At 38.9% G+C, this 23286-nt stretch overlaps 1 protein-coding gene across 4 annotated transcripts in view; it reads right to left on the reverse strand.

Moving 5' to 3' along the window:
- Window positions 1-1746: 1746 nt before the first annotated feature.
- CCNYL1 (cyclin Y like 1) overlaps window positions 1747-23286 on the reverse strand; it is a 37013-nt gene continuing 15473 nt past the window's right edge. The window contains exons 4-10 of one of the 4 annotated variants that reach the window (XM_086343315.1): window positions 19481-19581; window positions 16363-16398; window positions 14084-14135; window positions 12660-12779; window positions 8650-8816; window positions 5233-5395; window positions 1747-3979 (exon numbers count right to left, since the gene is read on the reverse strand). In XM_086343315.1, the coding sequence (XP_086199441.1) occupies window positions 3863-3979; window positions 5233-5395; window positions 8650-8816; window positions 12660-12779; window positions 14084-14135; window positions 16363-16398; window positions 19481-19581 (756 nt within the window). In that variant the 3' untranslated portion in view covers window positions 1747-3862. Of the gene's footprint in view, window positions 3980-5232; window positions 5396-8649; window positions 8817-12659; window positions 12780-14083; window positions 14136-16362; window positions 16399-17415; window positions 17528-19480; window positions 19582-23286 lie in introns of those variants that run through there. The other 3 variants (XM_086343321.1, XR_015143094.1, XM_086343330.1) reach the window with 3 other exon arrangements.

Genomic DNA, 23286 nt, shown 5'->3' on the forward strand with positions numbered 1-23286 from the left:
GCGCTCCTGGATTTATATTTTCCTGGCAGTCAGGATGGCCAGGTTGCTAAGCTGACAGTTAAGATTTTAGGTGATCTAATCCTTGATGCTAGGTATAATCTACAGATTCTGCATAGAAACTAGTACTTGCCTGAGAGAGGCTCTGCCAGCTGTCGAGTGCTTTACCAAGTAGCTCTGTACTCAAAGATGACAGCTTCTGGGTGAGGGAACAGTCCTAGTCACTTTACATGTGGTTAGAAGGCTTGTGTGATCAAAGAGTTCAGGTAACCTACATGCTGTAGGTAAACACTTCCAAAAACATTGTATAACCTAAAATATAGTGAATTATTTTCCAGGAAATACTGACTTCAGCACTTTAAAAAAAATCAAGTAATGGTATATTTTATAGAATGGGAAAACTAACAAATGAAACCAGCTGTTATAAAACCAGGATTTAGTAATGTTGAATTTCAATAATGGGCATACAGGGTGCTTTAGGAGTAGACGTGGTAGAATAGGGTCATGACAGAATCTAATACAGGATGGAAAAAACTTCTCAGAAGCACTGGGCCCTAAGTGGTCTTAGGGTGAACCACGTGAGTTTAATGTAGAAAAATGACAGTTTCATTTGGTTCAAACATAGACTTGAAACCTTTTTGTCTTTTCCTTATAAAGTTCAGTTCACAGTATTCCAGTTAAAATTGCACTGTCAGTATATTCCAAAAACTAAAAATGAAAATAAATTTGAGTTGAGGTTTTCTTTTATAGTCTTAGTACTTTAGGGAATAAACCCTTCCTAGTATCTCAAAGCTACCCTATTGCCCCTAGGAACTAGTTTCCATACCCTGTAGTATTTGAGAACCTACTTTCAGTGGTTTAAATCTTTAAGTTTCCCCCATTTATCAAAATGGCTGTTATTGTCTCTAGAATTAACACTGAAAGAGCAATTTTTAGTGATTCTACTAACTTGTCTTGAAGCTACAGTTGTGTCCAAGCAATGTTCCCACCCCTACTTTTTTTTAACCTTTGACCACTCCAGGTATGTCAGCATTTCTACTTAGTAACTGGCATATTATTACATGGTACAAACTATCTTAGTGATTTGCAATAGTTTTTCTCTCCTTCTGCACTAATTCAGATCATTTCTCCTAATCAACAGCCTATCAAGAATAAAGTTAAAAGATCTGACCTTAAGTAGTGAATTAAGGTGGATGAAAACACAGCAATACTATCAGGAGTGATGGAATACTGCTCGAGGGCGGTGACTAGGGTCTTAAAGAAACCTTATGGTGATTTTGTATATTACATGGCTTGTTTAAAAGTCACCCTCTTTATAACAACCGCAAATCTACTTCCTCTTCTTCCATTTTCTTTCCTGTTCAATGGCTTTATGTCCTCAAATAACTCATGTTCTGATTCAACAGTATTTCTTTAATTCCTTTCTTTCTGTGTTTTACCTTTTATCTTGCAAAGTGCTTTTTCCTTTTGGTACAATAACACACAATTCCAAAGTGCCATCTAATGCACTATGCCACGGAGCACTACAGCCAGTGATTTTAAGTGTACTAAATTATCTTCTGGTTGAAAAGAACATAAGCCAAAGAAATAAATGCCTGCCTCTTAACTAAAGGCAACGGTCAAAACAACTTTTGAATGGTCAGTCGGAAAATGCTTCAAGGCCTGACTATCAGAGCTGATTGAAAACATTTGAGCTAGGCAGAACCACAATGTTATGTGAACAGTGAGAAGTTACACAGCAGCCATGTATTTTAATTAAAATAGAGTTTATTAGCTTTTCTTTTAATATAAACATGAGGAAGAAAAACCACATAAGTTGTAGCATTCTTTTCAAAATAAAACTGCAATCAATACTTGAATCTCCAAGCTCCATAAACAATATTTTTTGAGGTGGTAGATTGTAATATTTTTATATCTATTATTTATCATTTATGTCTGTGTCCTTTAAAAATGATGGAACCTGTGGCACTCAATATAATGTGAAGCCTTGCTATAGAGAGAGAAAGTATTTCTGGCCCAGAAATGCTTTGTTGACAGGCAAAATTCCTAGGATTACATTTGAGAAGGTAGGAGGAGAAAGATTTTACATAGTTGAGAACACTTTTTTTTTAATGTTTCAAGTTTAGGTGACATCATTACCAATTTCCTAAAAGACTGATTACTGGACCTCCCTGTCTTTTAATGGGCTTCCTGGTGGCTAAGTGGTACCCTGTGTTTTAAAAAGCCTGAGGTAAGGGTTCCTAAGATTTATCTTTCCTCAAATAACACAACACACCTACAGCCAGGTCAACACACAGGATAGAAAAGCTGTTTCATATCACTTACTTTCCTATCGCTGCTGCTGCGGCGTCACTTCAATTTGTCCGACTCTGTGTGACCCCAGAGACGGCAGCCCACCAGGCTCCCCCGTCCCTGGGATTCTCCAGGCAAGAACACTGGAGTGGGTTGCCATTTCCTTCTCCAATGCATGAAAGTGAAAGGTGAAAGAGAAGTTGCTCAGTTGTGTCCGATTAGGGTCCAATTCCTTTCAATTTATTACAGGAGAATTAATGCTGTTGTTCATAATTCCTTTACCAAATCTAGAAAAAAGAAACTTCGGTGCTCAAGCAGATAAACAGCCCACGCAGGCAAAGGACTATTTTAAAAAGAGGCGCCAGGTCTATAAAGACACAAGATGCCCTCCTGAAGTCTGTGTGCAATCTGAAGCTCTGATACTTGTAGAAGCATAAATGCTACAAACTTACAAAACATCACCTGAGAGTCCACTTGAATTCCTTCTCAATTCATTCAGTTTTGTAAATTTTAAACATTAAGCTCTTAATTTTACTTTTTTGTTTCAGCCCATTGTTTGCCATCTTCAAGAGGGGTTGAAACAAAAAATTAAAATTAAAAGCTTAACATCTAAGATTTATAAAATTAAATGAGTTTAGAAGAAATTCAAGTAAACTTTCAAGTGATGCTTTGTGTCTGTAGCATTTATACTTCTGCGGCAGTGTCCTGGAGTGTCCACACACACTGTATTAAAGCTTAAAATTGCACCAAGACTTTTGGGACACCTATTTCACTATCTGCTTATTCCTGGACTAACAGGTCGGCTGGAATTATGAAAATATCCTTTAATACAAGTATTTAACAAAGAGGAAAATCGTCAGAAAATGAGAAGCACCATTAGAGTTAACAAGAAACACAGCACGGACCCAATAGAAGTAGGTAACAACATACTTTCTCTGCTTATGATCCCAAACATGCTAATATGCTAATAAGTAGTGTTTGCAAAAAATTTGAATGACAAGTGTTATTCAGCAGCTTTTTGGTTTAAACTGATTGCCAAAAATGACTAGCAGCTTCAATGAAATAGTAGGGAGGAAGAATCCTTCAAAACCTAACAATGCTACAACAGTCTGTTCCTAAGTGGCTTTATGAGTTGTTAGGAGTCCCATGTTCAAATAGTAATACTGCATTGATTCTAAAGGAATATGCAGCAATATGGGCGAGAAAAATAGGAAAAAGTAAGTTATATAGTTAGTGTCTTTAAAGTCTAAAAATTTAAACTATTTAAAAAAACCTCACATAGTTCACAGTTATTGGCCTACATAGTAAGCAAATATCTGTGGGTGGGTGGGGAGCTTTTGGCTTTGGAGTGGTTTTTGTAACTCTGTTTACATTAAAAAGGACAGAAGAGTGTGTTGCATTGACAAGTCCAGTTTTTTCCTATGACCATAATCCTTGCTGTCGTGAGTCTTGAATTCAGTGTCTTTCTGTTAGGTGAAAATACTAACTGCTGGTTTCTGAGCAGGAGAGGTGGTATTTCTCCAGTCCTTGTTACGAGGGGTTCATGGTGTTACAACCCCTCACCTCTCTCTGTTTATGAGAGGATGGCGTTGGAGCGCTGAATACCAATGAAATTATCAGCGCTGAAAGACCTTCTCACAGCAACTCTGCACAAGTCTTTGTATTTGTCTTCACACAATCTGGAGATGGCCTAAGAAAGTCAATCAGATAGAACATAGGTATATTTAGGGAAAAAAAAAAAAGTTCCAACCTTAAAAAAAGAAAGCATCATTGATAAGCCACACATCTGCATTCATTTAGGTTCACAGTTACTGCTACTTTGGATAGCTCATATCTACACTGCTGATTCCCTAAGGTAATATCTCTGAAGGGCTATGATGAGATTGCTGGGGCAGGGGGGAACTTATTTAAAAACTGGGTTCCCAAAATAGGCCCCGTCTAACAGCAATATGATGTTACCTACATACTAGATCCTTAAACATAATGAACACACCTGAGCAAAATCAGTCTTTACCCAGCTATTCAACTTCTATTCAGTCTTCATTATTTACTACACACTCTAAGAAAATTTTAATGAGGTAGGTGTGTTGAAGGCAAGAAAGGTCTAATGATGAAGCACTACAAGGTGCTCACATGCATGTAAATTACCATGGAAAAACGTCTTATTCCAAAGTACCAAGGTACCAGAAAAGTGTCAGTTTTATATGTATTCATTTCAGTTGTAAATTTTGCTGTATACCCACCAGAAATCACAAGCTACTTCAAATCACCACTACAAATTACTTCATCCCATGTATGTTACCATTTCCATTAAAAACCCATGTACTTTCTACATCCTGTTTCTGAACCCACATTGTAATTTCCAAGTACAGGTCTCGCAGGTTAGCAACCGATGCTTCTGGTCTAATAAACTCACGGGACACACACTGCAAGCTAAGACAGTTAAGAGTGGTAAGTAGATTATCAATGTACATATGATTTAAGGATACAATTATAAAGAAATTATGCCTGTATGGTTATATGTAAATGAAAGTTAAGTTGCTCAGTCATGTCAGACTCTTTGTGACCCCGTGGACTGTAGCCCACCAGGCTTCTCCGTCCATGGGATTCTCCAGGCAAGAATACTGCAGTGGGTTGCCATTTCCTTCTCTAGTTAAGTGTGGAAGTTCAAATGGAAAACCATTAAGAACAGATTAAATCTGATTTAAAATATTCTGAATTATGGTTCCAGAAGAGAGAATATCTGTAATTTTTTTAAAAAAACAATGTGAGATCCCTAACCCATAAAAGACACAGGGAATAAGATGCCAACGGGTTAATAAGCTCTTCAAACTGTTAATTTAACAGCTTTTCATTTTCCTAGTCACTGCTTAGTGTAAGTTAGCCACAGATGTTGGCTTTGGTGGCTGACAGAAAACCCAGTGAGTGATTCCACAGTCTTACCTCTAGGTTCTGTGCTCTTTCTTTGCTAAGAGGAGCAAATAGAAAATTCAGGTTGTTGTCATCTGCTAAGGAGCGAAGGTCAAAGTAGTATTTGGCATAAACACTGGCGGGAACATTAATATTAAACTGAAGGAGCTCCAGAAAGTGCCTTTCCATCTCATTCCTGGGGGAGGAGGACAAGACAAAACCAACATAGGACAATTTTAGTCAACTGGGCTATCTTCAGAAACCCCATTCTGAGCCACTACAGCAGCTCTAAATACTGTTTTGAAACAAATAATGGCTCCCCAGCTGGATTAATACACTAATGCTCCAACAAGGTACAGCTATTTGTGGTTCTTTCTGCGTCCTGGCACTTTGAGTTTGGGACAGGGGGGAGAGGTTACGGCCCTCTTATGCACCCGTGCTGCTGACTCGGGGGCTCATTCTTCAGAGTCCCATTAGTGCAGCCGTGCATTCATGCTCCACGCTCACTCACAAGGCCCCGCTATAGTCATCAGATGAAAGGAATGATGTATGCTGTTTATTAGCTCTGGAGAACTTGCAGACATTTTCACCGGGCCGATAACAGGAAGGGGCTTATTGAAGTAGAGACACGCCAACAAAAGGAGTAAGCACATCACCACGGCAACAAATGGAGCCATGGAGAGCCACTGCTATTATCTCTGAGGGGAGAAGACTCTTGAGGCAACAAGGATTCATCTCAGATATATAAATAAATAAGCTACACTCGATGGGAAAGGGAATCCCCTCCCCCTGCCCCAGTACAGGGGACTGTGGCAAAGGGCAGAATGCAAGTTTCTGTTCCTCTTAACCCCAGTAGGATGAGAAGGTGTTCCTGGGACAGGATGGGATACACTTTTTAAGCTATGGGAGGCAGCAGGATTAAGGGTAGACGTCTGGGCTAGACTAAATGCATTGAGCGTATGACCTCTGATGGAGCAGTTTCCCCTGTGCTCCATCCGCCCCTAGCTAAGACAGAAGGTGCACACACACACAGGGGGCGAATTCAATGAAGTGGGAAAGTAGGGTGCTGGGGGCAGGTCTTTGCTATGGGACCATACACAGTCATTTGCTTGTCTAATGTTTAAGTAAAGAAAATCAGAGTAAGTCTTACCACTTTCACAGCAATCACTTTAAAGAGTTAATTATATAAAAATGACAAATACCCAGACAAATGAGAGTGACTTATTTTTCAATATATTTGTTTCCTGGTTTTAAAGTGTTAATATTTTATCCATTGGATAAGTCATCAAATGCTTGATGTTCTCCTGTGTGGAGAGCACAGTGTGAGCAGAAATGAGGTTTCTCATTTGTTTAACTTTAAACCTAACTGAACCTACCTCCAAAATTAATTTCCTGTTCAAATGGCCGTAAGTCTATAGAAATGTAAATCAGATAATGTTTTGATAATCAGCTAATCAGGACTTAATTTACTACAGGAATAAATGCACTTCACTATCCCTTTTATATTCTCTTCTACTAATACATTTTAATTGTGTGGAAATACAGTACTTCATAGGATTAACATGTCTATTAACAGAGCTTTACTTACTGAAGAAAAAAGCATTAGGCCTACAGAATACGTATCTTCTGCATTTTTTTTTTTTTGGCTGTTGTTTTTTAAATGACTAGATGACTGAAGAGCATGCCATTTATAGGCGCAGCAAATTTTCTGAACAGCAGCTGCTCAGTTTAACTTATTCTTTTGAAGGGAAATATATTCAAACAAGATACATGGATGTTTGAAAACTTTTAAGGAAAAGCTGACAGATGCCAATTTTTCAATTTAGACTCAAAATGAGACCATTACAAACAGCAGGGGGATGAGACAAATGTGACTTGAACACTTGGTTGTAATGCTTTCCAGTTTCCAAAGATCATAAACAAAAGCAGCCTATTACAAACACAGCTCCTGGTGATTCTGTTTTACACAGAAAAGTGCTGTTTGCAATTAGCTTCTTCCTGTAGCTAGACACTGCCATCAGTGCTACTGGGCTCACATCTATGAACACCCACACACTTCCCTGCATGTTCTCTGATGCTCTAATTGGACCCAGAGCCCCCATCAGCTTAGTTGTAGGTTCTGAGAAAATTTCAGCTGCCATCATGGCAGGCCTGGTGTTTATGATTACACATTTCCCTTCCTTCAAGGAACCAGTTTAGAGATGGATGATAGTGGTGCTCGATGTCACTTTCGTTTCTACAACTTCCAAAAGTACTTGTACTCATCTCGAATTATCTGCCATAACACTACGGTGGCTACCAGCAACATCACCATGACACTTTTTACCACCAAAGTGGACATTTTCACCAAAAGTCACTTTGACAGCTACCAACAATCACTGGTCCCTTCTCTTAGTCACAAGCTTCTTTGCTTCAGTGTAAATATGCACTTCGGTAATTCTGAATTGAGAGTCAGGGGCAAAGGTAACAAAAACAAACTCTTGCCACTGCCTGCCGTGACCTTGATCGTCCTCTGCTGTTCACTATAATAAAGAGGTACACCTTTACGTTTTCCTAAATGCCACCCACAAGGACATTTTCGCTGTCAAGTGAGCACTTCTAGAGTCTTCTGCAAATACCTCTCTGGTTCCTGCTGCCTCCCACCTTCGGGGCCTTCCCCTCAGCCAGACTGGAAGCCTGATGTTTCATGCCCATGTGAGCATGCCATCTGTGAGGAACCCCCCAAGTTAACTCAAGGCCCCATCAAGTGCTGCTGTGGTTGCTGAGTGCTCCGGGTGAGGCCCCAGTGACACTTCCTGGGCTACCTGAACAAAGGAGTTTCCTAACTCAGCAGACCTCTATTTCTAAACATGGGGAACACTCCTAACAGCGGAGGAGAGAGAACACAGAGATCTGAAACCTGTGTGGTTATCTGTACATCATGGTTTCTGTAACAATAGAACCTTAGATACAACCTCAGATTACAAAAGAAGAAAAGACCTGCAAAAACAAACGTACAACGTGTGACTCAAGTTGAAGTTATAACCTCTCAGTAGTCTGGAGGTGCTAAGACCTCAGCAGTGACCACTTAACTTCCAAGGCCAGACATGTGCCTCTTAAAAACGGACTGGACCAGTAGACAGCTTTAAGAAAGATGTGAAATTATTTACTGCATCATGTTGTTCTGGTAGTGAGCTTGTAAAATGTTTGGCAAAAACCATCAAAAAGTAATTTCAATTTATCAAGCAGAATATTACAATAACACACCAAGATTTAACTAATTAATGATGGGAAATACAAATGGTTATACTACAGCTAGACAAGAGTCTAATTTTATATTTATACCTAACTCAGCTCTCTGCACAATGTAACCTTTCTTAAAATGTAACATTTCTTAAGATGTAAACTTTATGGGAGCAAATGAGGTATTGGAAAATGGTTAGACAGTTCACCGTAACCTTACAAACTCACATGTCCTCAACTGTAATGTCCTTGAGGATCTGGCAGTAGTCCACATTCCAAACAGCCTGATCGTCCCAAACCTTGGAGGCAAGAAGAATGGCTCCCAAAACAATTCTTTTCCAGTTAGTGGGGCAAATGTCGATCTCAGCATAAGTTAAAAGCCTTTCTAAGTAAACCTGCAAAAGTAGAGGACTGATCTTTGATTTTAGTTCAGTTTAAGGGCTGTGATAAGAATTATTAGGAATGATAGATTTCATCTGTTTTAACATGTCTTTTATTCTTTGGTTCTACAGAGACTTTTGCTCGGCCAGCCAAGGCCAAAGGCCAGGTCACAGTTGTAAGGCAGGTATTTCTGTTAGTCTGGTATTTCTACTCTGCCCATGTGAATTTCCAACCCAATTTTGGTCACAGGAATGAAAGGACATCTCAGCAAAGGGCATTCTAAAGACAGGCATTGTGTTATTACTTTCCCACTTGCAAAAGGCAGCACATATAGCCCAGCATCAATTCAACCGTTCAGTAAATGCTTGAGCGCCTACCGTGCGCAATGTACCTACCATACTGGTGGTGGGTACGTGGCAATTTTACATAAAGCTTGAGTATGTAAAACTCTGGTAAGACTGAGCAGTTCTTTATCTTCTCTTCAGAGGATGAACTTGAAGATGATAACTGGTGGTCAAGAGAGCCTCCCAGTGGCTGCTGTGTGGCACAGCAGGACAGGCAGTACAAAGCAGCTTTACATTACCACATTTAGTGCCTTTTTAAGGAAGACTCATGCATACAAAGAGCATTTTTTTTCATATCCCCCATTTTTCACATCTCCATTATTTCATAATTCGTCTTACATATTCTGCAACTTAGTCAATTTGTTTGGTTCTGAGGTGGTTAAGAGCTGCCAGTGTCTGAATCCCTGGGGCTCCTCTAAATCTGCCAGGTAGTTTGTGGGATGACTTCATGGCTTCTTTTATATGTGTCAAATGGCTATTCGATAAAGAACCGGACCAAGTTAACAGCTGAGTAAAGTTTAAAGACAGTTGTTGGTGATGGTGTTACCTCTGCAGAAGAGAATATATACCATTTGACAAAAAGAAAAACGTCCAGTTTTTATCAGAGTATGTTATCAGATTGACAGCTCAAATCTGCCAAAGCTCTCCAAACTCAACTGTTTCAAACACAGTTACTGAGATTATACACCCTTAGTGAAATTCTGCCCCTGTTCCCCAGAGAACTCAGCACGCTCCAGTATTAAGAACGAATCTCCCTACAGGGTCCACCTCTCTACTTTATGGCACTAATAGAGGCAGTTCAACCTTAGGGGCAATCCGTCAGTTTCCTCTCACCTTTACTAAAGGCAAACTTGGTCTCATTTATACCACTTGCCCTCCCGTCTCAGTGGAAGTGACATCTTTCTTTTTCCTGAAGCTAACTCTTCTATGAATGCAGTCAGTCCCATTTCTCATTTCTGCAGAACACTGTTCCCACAATTCATCTGTTCTTGAACAACCCCCTCTCTGTCAGAGATTTTCTCCAATGTTCTCTTACATATTCTCAGCCCATCCCCTCACCACCCCTTAGAACACTTCCCTCAGGAAATGTCCTGAGGCTGGCTCCTCATGATCCATCCTCTCCTCATCCCACTTTAGTCTGCCCCTGGCCACCACTGCTCCACTGAAACTACTCAGGCAGAGTCACTGCTGCCTTCCTACCACCAGAGCTCTTCATCACAATGCCCCACTCCCCAAGCCTGCCCTCAGAGCTGAAGACACTGCCACACGCCTGGCTGCTGGGACCAAAAACCTCCACTTGAGTTATCTCACTCCAATCTGTTCGGAATTCTTATCTCCGTTTCACTGGTCACCTGATGGCTCTGCTCTTCTGTCCATCACTTCTGACTTGTATCACTACCATTGCCTCCTAACTTCTCTGCTTCCACTGACTGCCAACCACAGTCTGTTCTCCCCAGAGCAGCCAGGACAGACTTTAGGTTATCTGCCAGGGCTTTCCCATCACATAGATAACTTCTGTGGCCTGCAAGTTACGAGGCCCTGTGTGAGATGCCATCGTCCTTCTGTGAGCTCAACACCTGTGCTCTTTCCCTCACTCCCTACTCTGGTCACAGTGGCCACCTGGCTGATCCTGTCTCAGTGCCTTGTGGTCTACCCCTCTGCCTGTGGGATCAGTGCCCCTCATCTTCCTCAGTCCAGCCAGGTCCTGGTTCAGATCTCAGCTCTGTAAAGAAGCTCTTTCTGGTCTTTCTAGCGTGCACGCGTTAAGTCAGTCAGTCGTGTCTGACTGTGTAACCCCATGGACCCGTCTGGCTCTTCTGTCCATGGGGAATTCTCCAGGCAAGAATATTACAGTGGGTTGCCACTCCCTTCTCCAGGGGATCTTCCCAAACCAGGGATTCCAAACCAGGAACCCTGGTCTCCTGCACTGCAGGCAGATTGTTTACTGTCTGAGCCACCAGGGAAGCCTCTCTAATCTCTTTATCCCTTTACCTTGCTTTCTCTTTCTAGCTTTCAGTACTACTTGAAATAGTCATCTTTTAAAAAATACTCATTTAAAAAGTCTTATACTCTGCTGTACACAACACTGTAAATCAACCATACTCCAATAAAAACTTAATACAAAAAAACACAAACACCCTTTGTTTATGTCTGCTATACTTACTTCATAAAGGCAAGAACTCTCCTCTATCCCCAGCACTTAGAACCGTGACACAGGTAGGTATTTGGTGTGTGTGTATGCCCTGAGGAACTCCTTGGCAGCACTCAGCATGTGCATCACGCTCTTCTCCTTCAATCACCTCTTGTGATTCTCTCCTGGGTTTCCTACCACTCTGGCCACTCCTCTGGGGATGTGTCCATAAGTGCTGATAGTCCCCACAGATCTATCTTCTCCTCAATTTTTATTTAACGTACTTTCTCTGCATTTGAACAGCTATACGTAATTCCCTGCCTCTCGCTCAGCTTCAGGCTACAATCCCATACAGTCAAATGACTGCTAGACACTGTCACTCTGCTGTTTCACAGGTCCATCGGGCTTAACTTGTCTACAAAGAAATGCCCCTCTTCCAACCCTTACTCTCCTGCCTGCATTTCCCAGCTCTGCATGTGCCAGCGCCACCCTGCCTCTCTCAAGCACATGCTAACTAAGCACTGCAAGTGGCTTGCAGCTCCAAGAAAAGGCCTGTGTCTGACCTGGTGCCCACTGAGGGGTCTCTTTGCACAAGGAGAAGCCTCCTCTCCTACACTCTGCCTGGAGGGGAGCAGGCAGAGGTGGACGTACTCCTTCCCTCCAGACGATCCAGTTGACTTTCCCCTATAGGTTTGCTATATGGAGGAGTTAGGCAATCCCAACTGCCTCTCAGCTGAATATGATTTATTATTCAAATGATAAAATCTTACCATAGGAATTCAGTATGGATGACACAAAGGTCCTTACACAGCTGGAGCTTGGCAGGCTAACTTGAGTCAAGCCTTTCCAAGCACCACTGACACCCAATCCTGGGTACCTTCACATGCAGGCACCAGAGGACAGTAGAGATGGTTAACATTATCGTCCAAGGACAGGGAGTTGAAGGCAGTCAGTCTCAATCAAGACACACATTAGAACTGCCTAGGCAACACAGCCTGAGACTCAGAAACACACTGAATCTGCGCCTGCCGTGGACCAGAAAGTTGAGTGATCGCCTCCATCCTACCGCCCAGCACACTGTCAGTGTGCACCTGTGTGCACTGTGTGTGCACGTGCCCTGACGTGTGGAAGGAGAAACCAGAAGTCTCTCCTGCTGCCCTTAACACCAACTGTTTTGCGATGAGAAAAGCAATAGCAACATTTTAAATCATTATGATTACTAAAGCTCAAATCTGTACAGTTTACTTCCTTTTGATACATTTCTCTTTAATAAAGTTCCGATGATCATTTCAGGAACCTACTTTCATTTGGAAAACAGGCCCATACCTTCTGTACAAGAAAAAAATGTCTAGAGATGCTTCTATTAGAGAAAAATATATTACCAAAGTCACTATTGCACATTCGGCAGTCAGCTGTGCGGCACTGAAAAGAGTACGAACAAATCTGTAAATGAATTTGTGTTCAGGGTCGTGCTTAAAGTACTCCTCTGGAACCTTTTCTCGCTGAAAGAAGAAAAAACACAATGTAAGTATCCACTGAAGAAAAATACTTAAAAGTACCCTCAAGACAGCAATCTTCACACGTGTGCCCACGTGCTACTTAAACACCTTTCCAGTGTCCTCTAACCAGAAGGCGCTAAGAGTTTGCTGTCTTACACAGCAGTCACCAGTCACACGTCTACTGAGCACCTGAAGAAGTGAATTTTAAAACCCTGTCATTTTAATTAGTTTAAAATTTAAACACTATTTTAATGTTCTCCTTAGAGATCTTACGTATTTGTTAGGAAATGTTTATATTATGTGATGCTATGGAAAATCATCCTTTAAAAAGCTACATTTTCTGTTACTTGATGTTTACTTACCCACTCACTCGTCATACAAAGCGCAACTCGGTTCTTATCAGTCACACCCCTGACACAACATGCCTTTGGTAAAATGACTAGACATAACATGGGGTGGGGGAAGAAGACTTAAAAGGAAGACAATCTTGGCTTCGAGCTGGAGGCAGTAATTTTCTTCTAGTAATTAATTTCAAAGCAAATAAGCATGAAATACATACAACTGTACTTATTTATTTAAATAAATACAACTGCAGCTTATTTATTTAAAAAAAAGTCAACCTTATACATAAATATAATAAAAACAATAACTCTATAAACAATCACAAACGTCTCTACAAAATAATAAATATCATGGAAGTTAAAACATACATATAAAACGTTACTGTTAACTACTCTATATCTCCTGTGTATCTTTATACCCTGCTCCCCAACAAAAGGATAGTGTCACATGCTCAAACCTCCTAAGTCTTGCAGTGTAGTTACCTCTGCTGTAACTGCTACATTCTACCCATAAGGTTCTCACTGTGTTTTCTTACACCGAAATAAAAAATAGCTAGGAAGTGCACTTCTATGATCCAAATTCTGGTGCAGTTATGATCAAATCTGTAACTGCTATAATATACAGCAGAAAGCTACCTCTCAATCCACCAAAATAAGAAATATCTTTTGGTTACGGTACCTGCACTAAATGTATAAGATATTTAATACTTACAGTTCAAGTTAGATACTGGCATACTAAGTACTTTAATATTTTTTCAGTAAAGTCAAGGAAGTAACCATACAATATTAAAGTCTAAATCGAGAACTCCTCATAGGAGATCCTTTACACAAATCAAAAGGAGTAAAACACAAAGCTAGTCATTCATATTCTAGAGCAGTTCAAGTTCTACAATTATTAAAATATACATTGGACACCTACAATAAAAGCACAATAAAAACACAACTTCAATCAAAAGTGACACTTACTGTGAGTGGATGTGATCTCTCATCAAAAATATCCAAGGATCTATTGGCATCTCTATAAAATAAGAATATATATTTTAAAAATTAATTCAGGAGTTACTAGCTTAGTAAAGTATCTGCTAAGAGTAGAGAAAGGAGTAGAGGAAGATTAACCTTCAATAAAGCTAACAGTTTTACATATTCTCCTAGATTCTGCCCTTAGAAAGGTTTTCTGACCTATTTTATACTCAGCACACCAAGTTGCTTGAAATCTTTTCTACAACCAGCCAGAGTTGCCTTTACCTGCACAGACCCCTTCTAACAGGCAATGTTAGTAGACCAATACATTTTCACTGCACTAACCTCACACTGGAATACACAAGAACATTTTATAAAGTGGCAGTAGTGGGCAATAAAGTCTTCTAACGTCAATGAATGTAAATATGAGATTCATGCTTTTTTCTTGTTTTTTTCCCCTCTTTTGTTCTTTATATTATATTCTTATTGTAACATATATAATATATAACATATAAATTATATATTATATATAAATATAATCTAATTCTATAACTATATATTTATAGTTATTTCTTGTCTCTTTTAAATAGTCTGAGTTAAAAATGTTAATTGTCTTTTAAGAGAAACCAGGCTTTTTATTTTAAATTCCACCACACTACTACTCTGTGCCCATTTAAACAGCAGTTCTGCAAATGTGGTCTATAGGCCTCTGGGATTCTCCCCTGGCCCCTCTTCAGAAAGCCTAAAAGTCTAAGAGGTCAAAACTGTGTTTTATAAGAATACCAAGACATCACCTGCCTTTACACTGTGTGACACTTAACTATGATTGTATAAAAGCAAAAGTGGGTAAAATTGCTTGTTTCTGAGTGTGAATCAAGGCAGTGGTATGAAACTAAATTAGAAGTAACTCAGTTATTCCTGGCCAAATGCATGTAAAAAGTCTGCTTCACTTAAGAACATCCTTGATGAAAGAGTAAAAATTAAGTATTCTTAAACCTTTACTCTTCTTTTTCATATTCTAAGTGGAAAGTATGCATTAAGCACTTGCATGTACTGAAATATGGCTCTGTTAAGGAAGAGCACTTGTAACTTACTGGTAAGTCACTTTTCTCCCCTAGAACATCATATTTAAACCACTTTTTTCATGAAACACCAACTGACAGTCATTTTTTCAAAAAATGAATAAAGTGAGCCTGTCACTTCAAAGAAAACTCACAACTATTTGTTACCAATGATAAAATTCAAACCATCAAGCTAAAAATATCAGGATTTTTGGAAAACGTGTACCTTCTAGTGTGAGCTTTATTTATGGTGAGCTTGATTTCTTAATACTTAAAGACTTTTCTGATAACATTGGTGGTGATACTAACAAGAGTGAGTTTTTGACACTGTCTAAAGCAATGTGAGCCAATACTTTGCAAATGACAATGTATAATATTATAAAATCATGTACAGATAAACAGATCCACTCAGTATGCAGGACAGATCAATGGGCATTAATTTAACATAGTACCTACTTCAAGTTCACTGATAATGACTTGGAACTCCATTTTAACTAATTTAATGAACTAGCACATGTGGATTTTGGGGACAGTATCAAAGAATATGCCAAATTATCTCAAGGCTTTAAAAATTCACCTTTTCCCAACTATATGTCTACATGTGGCTGGATCTTCATATTGCTTCTTCAAAGCAAATGACTGAAGACAGTGTTGATATGAGAATCAACTGTCTCCTATTAATGAGATACTTTTCTCTCCACTATTTTGTTGTGGAAAATGGTTATTTTTCATTAAAAAAAAAAAAAAGACTTATGTTAAACACTGGAGTCCCCAACCAGATGGTGATCTCATCCCTCAGGTGACAGTTTTTGTTGTCCTACTGTGGAGAGAAGCAGAATGTGCTACTGGCACCTAGAGGGTAGAGGCCAGGGGTGCTGTGAAGTGCTCGACAACGCACAGGACAGCACCCCACAACAAAGCTTCATCCAGCTCAAAATTTCAATAGTGCTAAGGAAAGCCTGTTTTAACATACAATGGATTTAATTTTTTAAATTTTCAATTTCAATTTCTAATACAGTAAATATCCATATAAACCACATAAGAGTGGTTAAAGAATTAAGAGTCCCAAAACAAAAATAAATGACTTACTTCCATACTCTAATAAAAGCACTCTAACAGTAAAAGCTTACTCTAAATACTGTCTATAGTTCTTACTTAACACTAAACTTTATACTGTGTAAATTAATTAGCTGGAATAACAAAATAGGTTTTAAAAGAGCTCACCTGTTCTTTATGTGGTAATATATTGCTAAGGTCACACTGTGGAGGAAAAAAATATATTGTAATAATTGACTTTTATCACATTAGGCCTGAAGACATTTAAAAAGGGTTGGCAGAGAGGTAAGACCTTCCAGATGCCCAGTGGCCCCCACATCCTCTAATTCAGAGCAGTACCCACAGGTGCTATCCCCCATGTTTTAGGTTCTTTGGCTTTTAGCAAAATTAGGAGACCCAAAATGCTAGATGTGCTCTTAGAAGACATGTTTGGGTTGATTATTATAAAATATGTTATTATATATTTCCCCAGTCATTTGTCCTTCTATGCACCAAATCTTTCGTCCCATACAAGTTATATCATCTATCCACATGGTTAAATTTAAGCCACACATGGCTTTTTGTTAGGCACTGCATTTCAGCTGATTTAGTTCAGTATCCCTCTAACATGTCTATTTTCCATTATTTCTCTAAAAGTAAGTAATACAAGTGCTCCATACCAAATAAAATGGATTTAAAATCACTTTCACACGTAATTATTAGAAAATTTAATAGCAAAGTTTTATAGTCACAAAATTGATGATAAGCCTAGTTATCCTGAAATAAGCACTGCTAATAAGGCAGCACAGTACACTATTAATGACAGGTATTTCCAAATTATTTTAAATAAAGTATTAACTAACCAATAGATACAAGTCCTCAGATACTTTTTACATTACTATAGCCCTAAGTTATTCACAGATGCTGTGTATTAGGCCATTAAGGGGTTCTCTGGTTAAGTTATTTGTTTCCCTTTGTTCTCAGTATCTAAAATGAAACTCAAAATAATTGAGAGAAGGCAAATCTGAATTTTGTACCTAGTCTATAGAATCTTAGCATTTGCAGAAAGGCCAGTAACACTGTTAGCATCAAAGATGGATACTTCTATAGTGCTTCAAAGTTTCTTCAAATTGACCTTAAAGTCACAGAATTAAAAGTTACATGATAAAAAGGGCAACTGAACCTTATATGACACTTATCCCATTTTACAAATAAGGGAATCAAGGCTAAAAACTGACTTACTCAAGGTCCCACCAATTATCAGAAGTAGTTCTCTTTCTCCTACCCTTGAAGCAGAGAGTGGTTTCCAAGCTCAGCTGCATCCTGGGATCACCCGGGACACTTTAAACACTGCCTGGCTTCTGCTTCAAAATGTTCTGATTTAACTCCATTAGGTACGACCTGGGCATCAGGATTGTATTTAAAGCTCCCCAGGTGACTGCAACGTGCAGCCAAGTTTAGGAATGAATGAGTTAGGGTTAAGATCAGAATCTCTCAGGATGCTTTTGTCTATAAAATCATGCCTCAAACACATCATTCCTCAACTTGTCAAAAGGGGTGTGTGTGTGAGAAAGAGACAGAGAGCCAGACAGACCCACAGACTCTGCGTCTTGGAGGCAGGGAGGAAAGGTGGAATCCATGTGTTCAGAGATACACATCTTGAAAAAGTTGCACAGGTGATTCTAATAAGGCTCACCTACCCCACTGAAAACTAATCCCATGGTACTTTTCAGAATCATTCCTAAAAGCCAATTTGCCCTAATTTTCTCAGTAAACCTTTATTTCACCAATAATGAATGTGCTGAATGGTCATTTTTAAAACTTAATCAGAGAAAAATTTACTGTATTTCCAAACATTAAGACTAGGTTGAGAATAAAAAGCATGAAACCTACTCATCTGAGCAAGGTTAATCTTTAAAACTACTTCTGAATTATATACTGGAACATCAGGCTCTTTTGAATTGAAAAGAAGCTGTGAGTCTAGCCACAGTGAGAGTAGTTTTTTAACCCACAGATTTAGTGTCTTGGCTGAATAAAAACACTGATTTCGAGAGAAATGCCAAAACTCAGGACTTTAAAGAGCAATGGGGCTCAGTTTTTGTTGAAACACGATTTGACCAAAACTAATACGAAAGTTACATTATTATGATTGTGAACTGGTTGTTTTTAATTAAAATTAGAAGTATACTGATCATTTAAACAGCTAAAAAATAAAAAGCCTTGCACATTAAAAATGAAATTAAATGTATAAGCTAATTATATTTTTAAGACAGAAAACTAAAATTAATGATAAGGATACTAATATTTTCAAGTAGCATTTCCCAAACTGTTCTGGAAAGTTAACATTCATATGCTAAGGAGACACTAGTTAATGTTCCTGGACAACTCCAACAGAGGCAGGGAGGTCTGCATCCTGTTTGGTTTTTAATTCTCTCTCTTAAATAAACTTGAACAGTCCCATCATTAGGGCGTTCTGAATTGTGCATCTCCAATTGTGGACTATGAGGGGCTTCCAGAAATGGAGGAATAGTTTTTGTCATCCTAACACTGTTCGTGTCTTAAGTATAAGCCTGACCACAGCCTTGTTTCTGAAACTTCATCTCTTTTATTGTTCTCTGCTTTGATTGATACAGTGTGTTGGAGATACACATATATAAACAAAAATTAAATGTGTCTATTAAGTTAAAATCTTAGTTGAACAAATTTCATCTATGGAGAAATTAAGCTTGAGAGTACGCCCCTTGAAACAGTTTTGATATATTTTCCCCCTCTTTGGGGGAGAGGAAGGAGAAGTAAAATTTCATACAGAAATACTGCAGGAAAAAAATGCAGGGTGTGATAAATCTGACGAAGTCCAATTAAATTTAACTGCAGATTCGCTTTGGTGCCAGTAGGGGACACGCTGTTCCTTCTTCTAAGGGTAGCTTCCAAACTAGTATACATTGTTGTAGGACACTCCCAACTCATAAAGAAATACTTTTTTCTAGAAACATACAATAAAAAGGTACCCCTCTCTTTCTCATTATGTTCAATATTATCTTAACAATAGAAATCATCAAATAAGATTTACATTTTTCCTGGGATTTCTTACTTGCTAACTGACTTTCCCTTCTATCATGGACTCTATAATAAAAATGGAAACTGAAGACTCATATTTAGGTCCTTGAAACCAACATATAGTTGACACCAGTTTCTTAACCTGATCACTGAAAAGGACAAATCAAATGAATGAAATTACGTATGGCTAGAATGGTTTCAGCAAGAAGGGGGTCTGTCACTCAGCCCTTGGCAACCTAGTTGTACTCACCATTTTATTGTGGTTCTAAGATTAGGCTGGCTGACTGTGCTGTCATCTAGAAATATGGTTGAGCATGAGCTATACTTTTTAGTAAGCTGCCCTGGAGATACCTGAAGGGGAAGGGAGATAGAAGAAAATGTCACAGTAAGTTAAACCTATAAAAGTGTGTTTTTTCCTTGGTTAAAATGTCAAACGATAAAGCATTAAGATTTTCCTTACACTCCATGAACTGCTGAGTGCTGCATCACGTGCAGCTCCATGGGAAACCTCTGTACTCTAACTTCCACAGGCAAGATCTGAGAAATGTGGTATAAACTGCTGCCCTTGATACAGGACCCATAAATGAACCTGGCAAGCACCTATTATAAATTGCCTTTATAATAATGTAGAAAGCATATAGTAAGATTTCAGTGTTTCTTCCTTAAGCAATGAAATGCAGCGGAGATTTCTATTTCTATTCATTTACTACAATAAAACGCACTGCTTTATGTAATATCGATGTGAGAGCATTCCATTGCAGTAAATGAACGCCAATCATAAGTGTATTAGCTTGGGAGACAGTGTGAGGAAACAAGCGTTTTTGAGTCAGAGGCTGGGCATGCCAGGGCTGCTCTATCACTCGCAACCTGGAGGCCACAGATCTCTCTGGGCCTCAGTTTCCTTATCTGGAGGACAAAAGGGTACAGCTTTAAGATTCTCTCACAGCCAAGAAACAGATAAAAGCAGCTCTGAGAATTTAACTTCTCATTTCATGTTTAAGTAAGACTGCCATATATTAGACAAGTGAGAGCCTCAGAGAATACTTCCCACTCATTGCAGTTTTATTAATTCTACTCTCCATGCTATCTGACGCTCATCATGGCACTCTGGTGCCTTGCGCACGCTGCTCTCTGCCTGCACCGGCTTCTTCTTCCTCCTTGTCCCAGCAAACTTGACCCCATGACCTCCAGCATACCTCGGCCAGCAGCCACACCACTGAACTTCTCCCTTTCTGCACACTTACACATCTAATTCACCACCAGTTACATGGTCTCAACTGCTTGCCTGGTATCCCCCTCCTAAGTAAGCAAGCAAGCTCCTCCAGGTTACAGAAGATTCTTACTCCTCCTACTCCAGTTGCTGAGCATAGAATCTGGGACAAATTAGGATTCAACAAGCCTTTGACAAATTATTTAAGATCAATTACAACTGGAAGGTAAATCATACTAATGATACACATTAGAACTATCTGCAGTGGTGCTGGATAGGTGACAAAGAACTTTGTGAGACCCTCTAGAGAATAAACTGTCTTTAAAACACTTTAGAAGTATCCATTTATTTGTGAAGAGCCCAAGAACAAGCCATAGTCAAATACTAAAACAGCCTAAACTATGTTAGGACAATTCTCTTCCTTTAAGTAAAGGCCAATACTCAAATCCCAGTCACTGTCAGTAGCTCAAAGTAATAGCATTCTTTAATACCACAGAACACAAACAATTTCAACACTTGGTTCTGTTGGTTTTTGTTTACTAATTCAGATGAGCCTTCCTTCCTCCTATTAATATAAAGTAGTTTTCACCATGCTGTCACACTCTATCAGTGTCCTCCACAAATACATCAAAGGTGAAACAAGGAGAAAATCTAGTCGATGTTTTTTTAAAATACAGTGCCAATAGCCAATAATAAGAACTATCCAAATGGTGTATAAACCACCATTTTGCTTCTTCCAGGTATTTTATGGCAAGGCCACTTACTCCTTTATTAACAAAAAGTTCTAGACATAACATACCTGAAAAGTACCACTATTTGGAGGAATTTCTCCTTCAAGCTAGAAATGATTTAAACTGAAACTTACACATTTCTTAAGCTATCTGGTTAATGTGTAATTTTAGAATCTCAAAGGAGACACAGCATGAAAACTGAACATTTATTCAAATGCTTATATTCTAAATGAAGTTATCTTTTAAAAGGTCACTACTATTAAGAGTATGATGCACTACACATAGTAAAAGTCAGTTCTGACTATAAAATCTATCTATGAGGGGAACAAACATAGTAAGAAAATGCACCAAAATATAGACCCGTTGGTAGAGCTCTGGCTTTGGGTGATATTTATCCCATTTTTCTCTATTAAAACTTTTTCTCTATTATGAATTATATCTGTTTATCTTTGGAAATATTAGTGCTGAAATATTTAAGAAGTTTAATTAGACGTGGGGCTACAGACCAAGGCGGGATGGGGCTCATTTTAGTCTATCAGCAACCTATAGACTACTGGCTAGATCCTACCAAGAAACAGTGAACACTTCTCCAGGCCTACTCCTGAAGTGATTCAAACTTTTGGCATCTACTATTCACTGAAGGATGGCAGAATTAAAGTTTCTGAGCAAAGCCTGGATATATTAGCTGCCAACAGCTCACTTTCCCCTCATCTCACTTTAAAATTTAAGGTAACTGTCCTTTATGATTAAAGCCTTATCATCGCTGGCTCAAAACCTCAATAAACTACACTGACAAAGATTAATGATATAAAATGCAAATATAAAAATCAAACAGCAAAACCCACCACTGATACTTTAATGTTCACTGAAGAAGAGTATTTACTGTCATTCAGAGCTAAGGACAGAACCGATGGACTTTTACAATCTTTACAAGAAGGGAAAAGGCTTGCTTAGTAGACCTCAGGTTTAATGGCAGAGACTAGAAAATAATCATACTGGAAGACTAATAAGTAACAATCGCCCCCAAAACTTATCATTAAAAGTCAAGCACCTGTTGAAATTCTGCCCCCACCCAGTGAATCTTCCCATCCTGCCTATTGCCTCTGAGTTTAACCCATCAAAAAAATTAAGCTGAAATTCACTTTTTTCCTCCCCTTTCCACAAGTTTTAGATGTGTTTATTAGTAATTATTAAGACTTTTACTTAAAATTTTGTAATACTCAATGCATTAGTGTGGGGCTTCCCTGGTGGCTCAGTGGGTAAAGAATCCACCTGCCAAAGCAGGAGACATGGGTTTGATTCCTCAGTCAGGAAGATCCCCTGGAGAAGGAAATAGCAACCCACTCCAGTATTCTTGCCTGGAAAAGTCCACAGACAGGCGAGCCTGGTGGGCTACTACAGTCCATAGGGTTGTAAAAGAGTCATGTCTGACTTAGCAATAAAACAAGAAGAAGTGCATTAGTGTAAACTACTCCCTACATTACTACACATTAACGGACAATGTGGCAGGATAAGTAGTTTGAATAGGATTCTTAATCAAGGTCTTAGTAGAAATGTACAGTATTCAATTATAGATATAATAGAAAGTATTGTCTGAATCAGTACCATTAATTATACTGAATTAAAACTTTTAAACTTAGAATTTATATTCAAAGTATAAATCCAACTTAGAGTGGACTAACCACAAATCTACTTCCTTTCCCCCTTCTTTCAGAGATATCATCTCATTAGAATTAAAAGTATTTTTTAAAAAAGCTATACCCGAGACAGGATAAACAGCAGATGATTTTTGATGTTTGAAAGAAGAAAAAACTAGATAAAGGAGTGGTAACGGACATGGCAGAACAGAGGAAGCACAACCTTGGAACCTACAGAGTGACTGGGATGGGAACAACAAAACCAATTTGTCTTACAGAACTCGAGGCAGGTTCAGAATTCAGAGGCATGGTCACCAAATCCTTGCAGTGAGGTCTATCAGTTAATGAGTTCGCAAAGTGATGCTTCCAATTAGATCTTAACAGTGAGGGAGAATCACATATTTGAGGGAAACCTCCAAGAAGTCAGAGATCAAAACAGGAAGAAGGCATCGACAGGAAAGATAAAAATGCAGGAGCA

This window comes from Bos grunniens, chromosome 2 (genome assembly GCF_055505025.1).
Source record: "Bos grunniens cultivar Pamir isolate PY7600 chromosome 2, Bosgru_T2T1.0, whole genome shotgun sequence".
Classification (NCBI taxonomy): domain Eukaryota; kingdom Metazoa; phylum Chordata; class Mammalia; order Artiodactyla; family Bovidae; genus Bos; species Bos grunniens.